Source organism: Uloborus diversus, chromosome 1 (assembly GCF_026930045.1).
Source record: "Uloborus diversus isolate 005 chromosome 1, Udiv.v.3.1, whole genome shotgun sequence".
Taxonomy (NCBI): domain Eukaryota; kingdom Metazoa; phylum Arthropoda; class Arachnida; order Araneae; family Uloboridae; genus Uloborus; species Uloborus diversus.
Genome location: NC_072731.1, coordinates 125,602,682 through 125,614,806, shown reverse-complemented (window position 1 = coordinate 125,614,806; position 12,125 = coordinate 125,602,682). Strand labels below are relative to the sequence as shown.

Here is a 12,125-nt window from a genome sequence, read left to right as displayed (position 1 = left end):
GGACATTTTGAGCGCGCTGATATTTTTATTTTTTAGAAATTCAGTAATCCTTTTGAACACACTATGGAGGTCGGATTCGTTAAAGCACAATCTAAATAGTCTTCCTCAAATAATATCAATGGTGATATTCGAATATTTCCGAGAGGATGAGAGGTTTAATGTTCCAGAAACGCGAGGAGATAAGCCTTTTACGTTTCATCTTCGAAGTCGAATGCACGTTCTTCGATTTCTCCCAGGACATGGGAACCGGTTCGCTAGCGTTTCTCTCCTATCGGACGTCACTTCCTATGCCATCTGACGTCACAGGCGCTTGAACTTTAAAAATTAATTTAAAAAAAACTACTTATTGTATCGCAAAAATTTTTTCACCTATGATGTTCATACATGTTACTCTATCATATAAAAATAAAATTGAAAAATCCAAAACTTCCCTATTGGTTAAGAGCCTCAGAAAATCCGGTGCGGAAGGTTTCCTCTCTCTAGATATCCCTAAAAAGGATTTGTGCAGTGATGGAAGTGCTGAGGGACCATGATACCCTGTAGAGCTTTACTGACACCATTTTAGCTATCTTATACCAGGGTGGACGTGGGTTGCTCATCATGAAATACAACTTTTATATTTAAGAATTGAAAAGTAATTTCTGACTACTTCCCGATCATTAAAAGCAGTAAGATATTTTGTTGAAACCTATTCTGCTAGGAAAAACTTAAATACTCTGTTTTTTTCCCTTGATTTTAACGGAGGAAATGAATGTACTTGTGTTCTGGAAGGGGTTTTAACCCCAAAACCTCTCCCGTGACTGCGACACTGCAGCTGATACACTTCTGGGAAGTGACCCCTAAAATACAATTAAAAATCTAACAAATATAAATACTGAAATTTTGATATAGTTTAAATTATATTTAATCTATCAAACACAATATCATCACTACGAGAGGGGGGACACGTCTGCACCACGTGATGACACTCTCTGGAGAGTGACACCCAAAATGTATTTAAGAGTTTCTGAAAAATATAATTACTGAAATACCAATATATTTTAATTTAAACTTGCCCCATCAAATGAAGTTCTTCACACATCATGTAAAATCATTTATTTCTCCCCCCCCCCTTGAATTTACTATCCGTTCAGAGAAAACGGGTGCCCTCCGATGGTACCAGAATACTTGAAGCCAATTTATTTATAACTACTTTATTTGTTTATTATTATTTTACTTCCTTTTGGAACATTTAGAATTGTGAGGAGTATTTATAAATGGTATACGTATAGATGAGTGGACTCCTTTTTTTCTTTCCTGTACAAAGTGGGAAATAGTGGCGTACGCAAGTCTCCAGGAGACGTTTGCCGCGGGCGACAGCACTGTCAGGGGGCGGCAAGATTTTCATTTATTTTCAGTTATATTGATGCATGGCCCCACTGAATACTTAAGCGCCAGCGCATTCAGTGGGTCCATGATAGATGTTAAATTAACGTTTCAAACACGTCATTCTCGAAAGATTGCCGGAAAATGAAGCTTTAAAGTCTCATTTTCAAAAAAATTACGTGATCCGGCTCCCAAACCTATCATCCTTCTACTAACATCTCCTAATACTGTCTAAACCATAGGTTCCCAACCGGTGGTTCACGAACCCCGGGGGGTTGGGGTTCGCGAGAGGTACAAAGGGGGGGTGGTGGGGGGGTTCGCGAAAATAATATCATAATGGCGAAATTTTAACGTCCGTTTGAGATTTAGTCTCATGTACAAGCGTTTTGTGTTCATCATTTTTCAGTTGTCTCGATACTCTTTGGATACAAATGTTAGCACGCGTGTTGATATTCTATTTTGTACATTTAAAGAAAAAAGTCTGTCATTACGAGACACGGGTTTTTACCGTTTTCGTAAAGCATGTTAGAATTGAACCCTTACCGAAAAAGTTCAACTTTTGATAAAAGCATATGAATGCTCCAGTTTTCTCAGTTAAATCGAAAAATTCAATTAAACTTGATGGAAACATTATGAAACATCTTTAATTTTCGATGTTTAGTTTCTTTTCCATTTGAGCGCGACGAAAAGCTATCGCACTTCTCTTGTGCTTCGCCGAAAATGCGAATGACACAAGTGCAATTGCGCTGCTGTTTATTTGCTATAATTTTCAATTATCAAGACTAAAACATACTTGAGTTTTATTGGTGAAAAAAGAGAAGAAATGGTTAGCTATCCCAAAAATTTAAAAAAAAAAATAAAAAATACGTTAGGAAAAGTTCGTGGGTGAAGCTTGCGTACGTCGTCAAAAAAAAAAAAAAAAAAAAAAAAAAAAAAAAAAAAAAAAACGGAACTAAAAAAATTAAACTTAATTTGCTCTGTATGTAAAAAAGGAACTCATGAAATTTTAGCAGAAAACTCTCTAATAATAAGTGCTGAGCATAAAAATATTTTTGTTGGCAAAATGTACCGTTTCTGTAATAGTTAAAGTTTATTGCAGGCTTTCCTATTATTTTTTAAGATGAAATAAAATAAATTATTTCGTACATTTAGCATAAGGATAAGAAAATTCTTCTGCACCCAAACGATTAATGTGCGCAATAGATCATTATCAAACAACTAGATTCATAGTCCTTTTCAAGAAGATGAAAATTTAGAGAACTTTCTAATTTTACTGGAAGAAAAAACATCATTTAGTAAATCCGAGGCATTTTCTCTTAAAAGATCACTTTTAGTTGAGTGATTTAGTGTTACAAATAAATGTACTGATGTGTCAGAAAAATACATTTTAAATTTTATTGCTCCTATTGGACAAAGTTTCCGAGGGAATAATGAATTTCAGCTTGTAGAGATAAATGCAGAAGGAAATTAAGTGCTGAACCTAATGAAAGACCAAAACAGTGAAGCAAAACATTGGAGCCAAACTTTTAAAATCTTCGCTGAGTTTGTTCTGTTGAATTTGTTTTGAACCTTTTTTAACAGTCATTTTAGCTTGTAGCAATGTTTGCACTTCTATGTTTTGCCATTATTATTTTTGTTTCTGAAACTAAGAACCTCCCAAGTTTTATTGTGTGGGGGTGGGGGGGTTGGTGCTTTTCACTTATTACTTAGTGCACGGGTTCGCCAAACTCATACAGAATTTAAAGGGGTTCGTAAGGCAAAAAAGGTTGGGAACCGTTGGTCTAGACTAATGGTTTTCAAACTACAATTTCAAAATGCTTATATAGAGTCTTAAACCTCACCTCCGCTTAACATCACCAAAGAACGTTTAAAATTGCGATTCTTAAGCTACGATTTGGAGAAATAGTCTAGGGTGTTTCCCTGAATACCTTTCCTTTCGTTACGAAGATGAACGATGGCCAATTAAATTGCGTTTTTAAGATTTCAATTTCAAAAAGGCCATCGAACTTCTCCTGTTTCTAACATCACCAAAGATCGTAAAAGTGCGTTTTAAATCGACAATTTTGAAAATTGCCTGGAGTTTTTCCATATGAGACTTCAATTTGGAAAAAAAATTCCGGTTGGACCCCCCTAACTTGAACCTCTCCTGTTCTTATCATCATCAAAGATCATCTAAAAAGTAGTTTTTAAAGTTACAACATTGCAAAATTGCCATCGCTGCTTTCTTGAACCTATTCTCTCCATAAATATTAGCAAAGATGGTTTACAATTTCGTTTTTTAATTTTTTTTAACTGACAAAATTTATCTAAAACTACTTTTTTTTTTTTTTTTTTTTTGCAACTATAACTCTGAAAATGTCCGAGGGAAGTATTCCTGACCCCTTATTTCTGCTCAAACCTGCAATTACAACTTGGATCATATTACTAATGTGAAGGAGTAATTGAACTTGTTGTCTTTGTAGTAAAAGATATATTAGTAATATTTTAATTTTTTTTCCTTCACAAAAGGCTATTTGAATATTGATAATTTTGAACTTGATATCAAAAGTAAATGGCGGTAAAAATTGTATTTTCCCCTCCAAAAAAGTCCTTTGTCCAAAAAAGTCCCATCGCTGGTATTGCATTAGCCACAATTTTAGATCTTGTTTACTTTTGGAGGTGAAACGGGTTTACATATTTTTTGGGAAAAATTGAAACTCCCCCCCCCCCTCTCTGGGGAAAAACTACTGATGGGAAGAGAGATACATTGGACTCAAAAGTTAAGGTACAACCGCTTTTTTGCGTCTAATTTGCAAATGAATGAATGTAGAAACAAAAAACTTGGAGGATATGTGCATTAAATAGTTTGTTATTGAATACGTCATAGAAGTTTATATAAGTGTACTGCAAAAATGATTTATAACAAAAAAAGCAATCTTTTCGGAAAAGTCCATTCTTGAAGGAAAAATGTCATAGAAACAATGAAAAAATCGGTTCTAATAAGGAATGTGTCCCCCCCCCCAACTAGAACGCATTGGCGGCATCGATTTTCCTTGCTGTTTATTAAGTTGTCGGGCACCGGAATAGGAGCGAAGACCAGACACAGAGTAAGCCTTGTTCCAGCTCGTGTAACGATCTTGGAGGAGGGTTTAAAGCTGCAACCTGTCTGCCGACATAGTCCCAAAGATATTCTGTTGGATTCAGGTCTGGAGATCGAGCTGGCCATTCCATTCGTTCCAAACCGTGGTCCTCAAAATGCTCCTCAATAATCCGAGCTGGGTGAGGTCGTGCATTACCATCCATTGGAATGAAGTCATTGCTAATAGCACCAGCATATGGGCGGACATATGGATCAAGGTTTCATCCCGATTTCTCAGACCAATCAGAGTTTTTCAATTAGTCTTGGCCCCACAATGTAGTCCCGTAAAAATTTTTAGGTACAGAGAATTTCTCTTTAGAATCTTGATTTGTAGATGTTCTAATGTGAGAATATCTTGGGTAGACATGTTGAATCCTGCACGAAATACTTTTACAGGCCATCAAAGAAAGCGGCCATTTTGGTTCACTTGCTCATTACGTTATTTGCAACGGGCGTACCTACAAATTTATTTTTAGTTTTGAATTGCAGTTTTTGGAGCCTAGGAAGTCAATCAATGCATTATTTATGTCATAAAAATCGCTCTGGCTGTTTCCACAATTTTACGTGGAGATATCTCTGACACTTGTTGTTGAATATTCTGATTACTAAAAAGTAAAAAATTAATAAATAATCCAGAATGCTCATTTTAAACTTGTGTTTATCACATACATGTTTCTTTAACAACAAAATAAACTACAAATACAAGATTAGTTACATTTAAAAGAGGTTACGATCTGTTTCTGCATTGCATTTTATTGCACTACGACGTCTGTATCTTTTGATGCCGCAACCGCTCTTTTTGAATCATTTCTATGAGCCCAGTCTATGTGTGGAACGATTCGTAGATCCACTTCTTCTAATGAGTTATTCTAATTAAGTACTTCAAAGATCTGTGTCAAGTCTTCTCTGAAAAGTATTGCAGGTTGCTTCTTCATTAACTGTTAAACCGCTAGCCATCGGTTAAGATGTCCAAAAATGCTACAAGAACTAGAAAACGGTCTTCCACAGTTGTTGTAGCTCGTAGTCCGCCTGGAACAAGTCTTCTGGGCACAGAATCTTCTGATTAGTATTGATCCAAAAGTCGCTGAACAACACAACTAGACACATTGAGACATCTAGCAGCATCAGCCTGAGACAATCTCATTTCCATGCATCCAACTGCCCGTCACCTTAACGAATCGGACAAACGACGTCTCTGAGACATTTTCTAAACTCTATTGACTATTGTTACCGAAACTGCCAACAGCAGTTTAAAATCAACGCAACTTACACGCAAAAGTACGAAAGCTTGATATTTGCATATTTTTTTCTCACTCATAAAGATACGTTCTTTTCTATAAAATAAAAGTGGCAGCTATCGTTTCTTTATAAATGGTTTTAAAGTTCGTTATTATCATTCATGCAAACTATGCATTTTATTGTTACTGAGATTTTTTTAATGGTGAGCTTCGAAAGGCATGTTGTACCTTAACTCTTTTAGGCCAGTGTATAAAATAGCCAGCACAGCGAACTTTTTTTAATTAGAGACCTTATTTAAATCTTAATTTAAGGCTTCAGCCAGTTTTGTAAGATTAGTCAGAAAGGGTGGGACTGATTTGCGTGTGTGTGGGTAAACAGAAAGAAAGAAAGAAAGAAAATATTGGTGATTTTTTTTTTCTTTTTTAAATGTTTTTCTTTACCTGTAATGTACCGTCCTCCCGTTTCATGATTCAACGTTTTATGTCTTTCAACATTTTACAAAGACTCCACATTCCACATCATTTGAAATTTTAATTACTTATTTTTAAATCGTATTTAAGATCATATGTTCTTTGACTAAAACTCTTGTTTTGGAATACATTGCTAGGTTTATACGCGTGAAGGCTTGATGCTACTAAACAGAGGTGGATACCTGGGAAGGTTAGGGTCATGAGAGTCATGACTCCCAACCCCCCTTAAACCGAGGACAATATTATCCATCATCCATCATCATTGGATGTGAGCATGAATGTAGAATATCAAGCATATATATTTCACATTTTGTTCAAATACTATATGAATAAAATGTAAGTTTGCCTTAATCTTTTTAGTTTATTAACAATTTGTTTAAGTAAATATTTGAAATTATACATTCTTTCATTGCTTCTGAAATTAATTAATGAAATTTGCTTAGTAACTAGGCTCCTTATTCCTGGCCGATTTGGCACTTTCCATACATTAAATATTTCTACGCGCTCATATACTATAATTATCCAGATTTTGTGAAATTGAAGTCTAAGAATACAGATATTTCTTATTTTGTAGTAAGTTACCAGCCCTAAGCCAGGGCTAAGGCAGAAATACTTAAAATACACCACCAGCTCAGTTATTCCATCCGAGGACTGCAGTTTCGTGCAAATTCTGTAAGAAGTGTATTAAAAAAATCAGCAATTTAATCATTTTTTAAGCGTTTTTTCTCCTCACGAAAATTTATTATACTTCGGTCCGAATTGAGAACGGCGTTGATTAGCGTTCTTACGATTTTGCGAGATCAATTTTATTTTCACTTCTGGAAACAAGGGTTTCAGAAATGTTTCAAGGAGTTCTATATAGATTAATGCTTCAAAATATAATATTGATTGAAGAAATTTATTTACAACTACAGAAATATTTCCTGATGTTTGATCTCTTGCTTTCTTAAAATGGGAAAGGGAACAGTAAGTGGAGTTCTGTCCTACACGCAAAAGAATTTCTTGTTTACAAGTTTACTGAAATTACCAAAGCTCATAGTTTATTTATTTATTTATTTATTACTTTTTTCTTTTGTATAGTATGGATAAGTTCGGAAAGTCACCGCAGTCGCACCGGTGCCACCGCAAGCGTTGGGAAACGCAATCAGCTGATTTTTGGTGCCACCGACCAGCGTTCGGAAATGTTTGCGGTTGCTCTCTAGCGGTCGATCAGGTTGCAACTGTTTCTACCTAGAGTCCCTATATAGGGACTCTAGAAAAATTCCAGTGATGTCATTACCGCAACCATTGAATTTCAACTATTTCAGAAAATGAGAGACATGATCTGAAGTGAACGGAAAAAGTGATGTAACTACTTCAACTTCAACTTCTTCCTAGTTTGTTTGTTGTGATGGCGGAGTGCAATTGTCAACAAATATTGTCTTAAAGAGTTATTTCATTGTTATTATTTGTTTGTTTATAGAGTATTCATTTTTAAAACGCCGTTGAAGCAGTTTTCCATTGCTTGCGTCACATCACCTATTATAACATCGGATACTTTTTAGATTACTGTAAAAGTAAAAAGTTGAACTCCACCTGAAGATGGTTTATTTGCATTTTCCCTCCCAATTAACTGAAGAGGAGGAAATGTTGAAAAAGAAATACGAAAAACTTAGGCGTAAGAAAAAGGCACTTCAGAATTTAAATGCACCCAAGCAAGAGCCACCTCCACCAAAACCCCTCATACGTCAACATGACAGCAATACTCCCAAACCGGACGCTAAAGAAGTCGCAAAGAAACTTTTGAAGTCTGGCGCTATTAGTGCAATAAAAGTAGAAACTAAGGAGCGCCAAGGATTCAAGCGTCCCAAAGCGCTAGAAAGAAAACGAAATGCTTGCGAACGAATGAACTCCTCTGTTACTGGTTACCAGCCATTTTCTGCTTCCCACTCACTGGATGAGGACCCACCTAGTGTTGCACCACCTGCAGAGGTGACTTCTTCACCCGGAAGTGGGCGACCACCAGTCAAGAAACTCTACGAGAGTTTCGTCAGCTCTCGTAAACTTGAGGATGAAGTCAAAGAAGATCGTGTTCGAGAAATCCAAAGACGAGAAAGGGATCGAGATGGCCGACCAGAGAGACCACGCCAGGGCAACACCGTCTATGTGCGTGGATACGGTGTCACACAAGAGATACTCCAGAAGGCATTCAATTCCATCGGGAACATCATCAATATCTCTATGGAGATGGACAAGAATTGTGGATTTGTCACATTTGAGAAAATAGAGCAGGCTGAGAAAGCCATTAAAGAGATGAATGGCATTGTTACGGGTGGTGTGCGCTTGACTGTATCGCTAGCTAGACGACAACCCTTGATTCCACCTTTGGGTGAAGACTCCTCATCCGTATCCTGGGCTTCTCTTGCAGTGAATTTTCCCCAAAAAGGAAATCATGAAGACAGCAGAAGTTTAATTGTCTATGATGATATTTGAATGCCTTCGACATTTCCAAGTGTTTTATCATTTAGCTGTCTATAAAATTCTATGCTATACAAGGGGAAATTTGGGCATATTGGTCGGCTTCTTTACTTTTAATTTCTTATTTTATCAAAAAATTAAATAAACAGTTTGATTTTCTTCTACAAATTTCATTAAATAGTACTCATCATCCCAGATTTTTTTTTTTTTTTGAAAATGTTCAATTCATTAACATTTTTATGTTATCTTTTTAACAAAATTCTGTGAAATGGACCTATGTGCCCCAGACATGGGATACGTTGGTCCACAGTTAGAAAACATCTTACTACGACAATTTTAATGAGAAGTAATTAAATATTTTTGTAGCTAACTTATGGGGATCTTCGGCGTAAGGCTGCCCATTCGCGCCCTGTGACGTAGGCTGGTGATGTTTCAGAAGAGCGCACTTTTACGCGTGGGTTTTTAAAAATTCATTAAAAATCAACCACAGTGTTTTAAAATTCGGTGATGGTGAATTTTTTAGTTTTGAGGGTCAATTAACAATATCCAATAGCCAAAATATGAACATTTAATAGGTTGCAACTTCCCTATTATGATAATACAGATGCACGCCGTGTGCGGATACATTTGATGCTATGCAGATACATTTGCATAGATATGTGCTTTGACTGAAAATTGAAGAACATCCATATTAAACACTGATTCCCTTCAAAATTTGAAGATAAATTTATGAAAAATGTTTGTTATTGCTTTCACGAATACATGATTGAAAGCCAAAGGCATTTTCTTACTAAACATTTCACCTACCTACTGCATGTTGATTTTTATTCCTGCAGATAAGTTATGTGCACAGATACTTTATATTTTTATATTAAAAGAACTTCCTTTAGAAGAGGAGCTCAATTTATTACCTATTCTTTTAAAAACCATTTTAAAGGAATGAAGTTGCAGACTTCTGAAAATTAGTCAGTACTGAAAAATGGCAATAAAATTTGTTTCTGAAACAAAATTTGTTAAATATAACTGCCCTTATACTTTGCTATAGGATTTGTAGAACTGTAGGCACTATTTGTTGATTTTGAATTAAATTATTGCACCGGTTCAACGTGCCCCAACTGTCCTAATTTGTTGTGAATAGTTTTGATACCTACTGTTTTTCAAAAATCATGCCAAATCATAAAATGCAGTTTTGTGAATTCAATAGGGTGGTGGAATAAATGAATGAGGAAATTACTCTGATAATCCACAAAATAGCTGAAATTGAACAAAAATTCATTTAAAATGCATTAAAAAAAATTTTATGTGTAATATAAATTCTTAAATGTTAATTTATGACTTTAGTTTGTGTGAAAAAAGTCATTTAATTGTTTTTTATTTGTTTTAAAATGCTTCTTTATTTGAGATTTATTAGCTACAAATACGAAGAAAGGCATTTTGGATTCCTTTTTAACAACTGAAAATGCTGAAATGAAATTTTTGCTTTTAAATCGAAAGGAAGAAATAATGTTGATTTTTGACAATCTGGTGCAAACATTGCATGCTTATTTATTTAATTTTTTAAAAGAGAAATTGGAATTCAATTTGAGTTTATGTTGTATGAACTTCTCGGAACTTGTTTCAAAGATTAAAAACGGAGGAGGACGACATTCCTGTTTAGTGGGACAAAATATAGTAGCTTACACCTACTGTGCCACCCTAGGCTAAGAACTTTAAACTATCTTTTTGTTCTCAATCATTATAAACAATGAAATTTCTGTGATGTATAATATTTTAACTAATTTGAATTTGAGTAAATTTTTTATTTTCTTTCAAGAAAAGAGGAACCTGCTCTATGCATATATCAATCTAACATTTTGTTGTATTTTATGATGAAAATTGCATTTACATACATAGTGTTGTAGAGGTCTGCTTCATTTACTACCTTTCAGCACATATTGTTTTGGGAAAAGTCAACTTTGAAAGTGAGATAGCTGTTTTGTTTAACATTTTTGAATCATTGTTCATAAATTAGATAATCACTATACAAATCATTATCATAAAACAAAGCATTTTCCTTTCATCAAATTTTTTGAATTTTTTAATGAAAAGTTCAAAGTTGTACATTTTTAGTACTTTCATAGAGACCCAGCATACACATTAAGTTGTTCATTTTCACATTTTAAAAGAAATGTCAATCATATTCAAAGATCAAGGCAAAATGTGATTAATTCACTTCAGATTCTGAGTGAAGGCTTTGGGTTGGCAATTTTACTGTTATCTTTATTTCTTGTGAAAATGAGATGAATTGAAATTTATCAATTAGTATTGTAAATTTTGTTTTGCTGCTAGTAAAGATGGATTTGTTGTGGTGGAAATTTGGTTTATACTTATCAAAGTTTATGTAATATGCAATGCTATTTGATTTTCATGACTCTCACAATCAACAGAAAGCCAAACTTAATTTTTTACTGAGGATAGGGTTGAATTTTTGAATTTAAAAGTGAATGTTTAGTGCCTTCCCGTGGTTTATAATCTGGCAGTATATTACAAGAGGCCCTGAAAGCCAAGTCAGTAGTGCTATGTATATTTCTTTAAATATAATCCTCAAATTATACAAATTAATTCTCTCATTTGTTTTACAAAAGCATTGCATTAAATATAATCAGTCACTTTTTTTCATCTATTTTTTTTCTGCATAGAAAAAAGAAAGTACCTATGAAATGACTCTTTATGTTTTAAATTAATAAGTTAATCTATTGCATATTTAACAAAACATTTCATAAATGACCCAATTTGATGATTTTTGTCCTTATATGTGTTTATTGATGATGTTAGTGTTATGATAAAATCTATTGTGTGTATAATTTAATATTTATTTTCAATTATTAATTTTAATAGTGAATGAACTTTGTAAACTAAACTTAGATTAATCTACTCAATATATAGTATTACAGTAAGCTTTCAATTACTTGACTTGCAACAAAGCCTCTGTGCTGTCCCCCTTGTAAAAAAAAAGAAAAAAAAAGAGGAATATTGGAAGCGGCTGTGCGCTATTACTTTTTGGTCAATTTTTGCACATGGCAATGCTTGTTTTTACCAAGATGAGAATTTCTAGCATGAAAATTTGTATTTTCAATTAGGAGCTGTCTATAAATGATGTCACACTTCATTTGAACATATTTGATCCCCCCCCCTTTGTCTCAAAGTGTCATACTTAACCTCTTGTCACATATGTCACCATAAGCATATTTTTGGAAAAAACGTAAATAACACATTTCTTGTGTCACTCTCCTCTGCTCCGTAGCCACAAACTCAATATTTCATGAACCCCCCCTTCCTCCTCCCACAAAACATGACATCGTTTGTGGATGACATCAAGTAATTGGGTGAAGTATGGAAAGATCATGTAATTTAAGTATTAATGGCTGTTTGACACTTACATTGTTGCATTTTTCAAGTATTCTCTCTAAAATATGCTTCTTAGATCTCTCTAGAAG

The 12,125-nt window shown here is 34.4% G+C and overlaps 1 protein-coding gene across 1 annotated transcript; it reads left to right on the top strand.

Annotated features, from left to right (window-relative positions):
* Window positions 1-7,591: 7,591 nt before the first annotated feature.
* LOC129231867 (negative elongation factor E-like) lies at window positions 7,592-11,819 on the top strand. The gene has a single exon (XM_054866257.1). The coding sequence runs from the start codon at window positions 7,774-7,776 to the stop codon at window positions 8,662-8,664; it is 891 nt and encodes a 296-aa protein (XP_054722232.1). The 5' UTR covers window positions 7,592-7,773; the 3' UTR covers window positions 8,665-11,819.
* The last annotated feature ends 306 nt before the right edge of the window (window positions 11,820-12,125 follow it).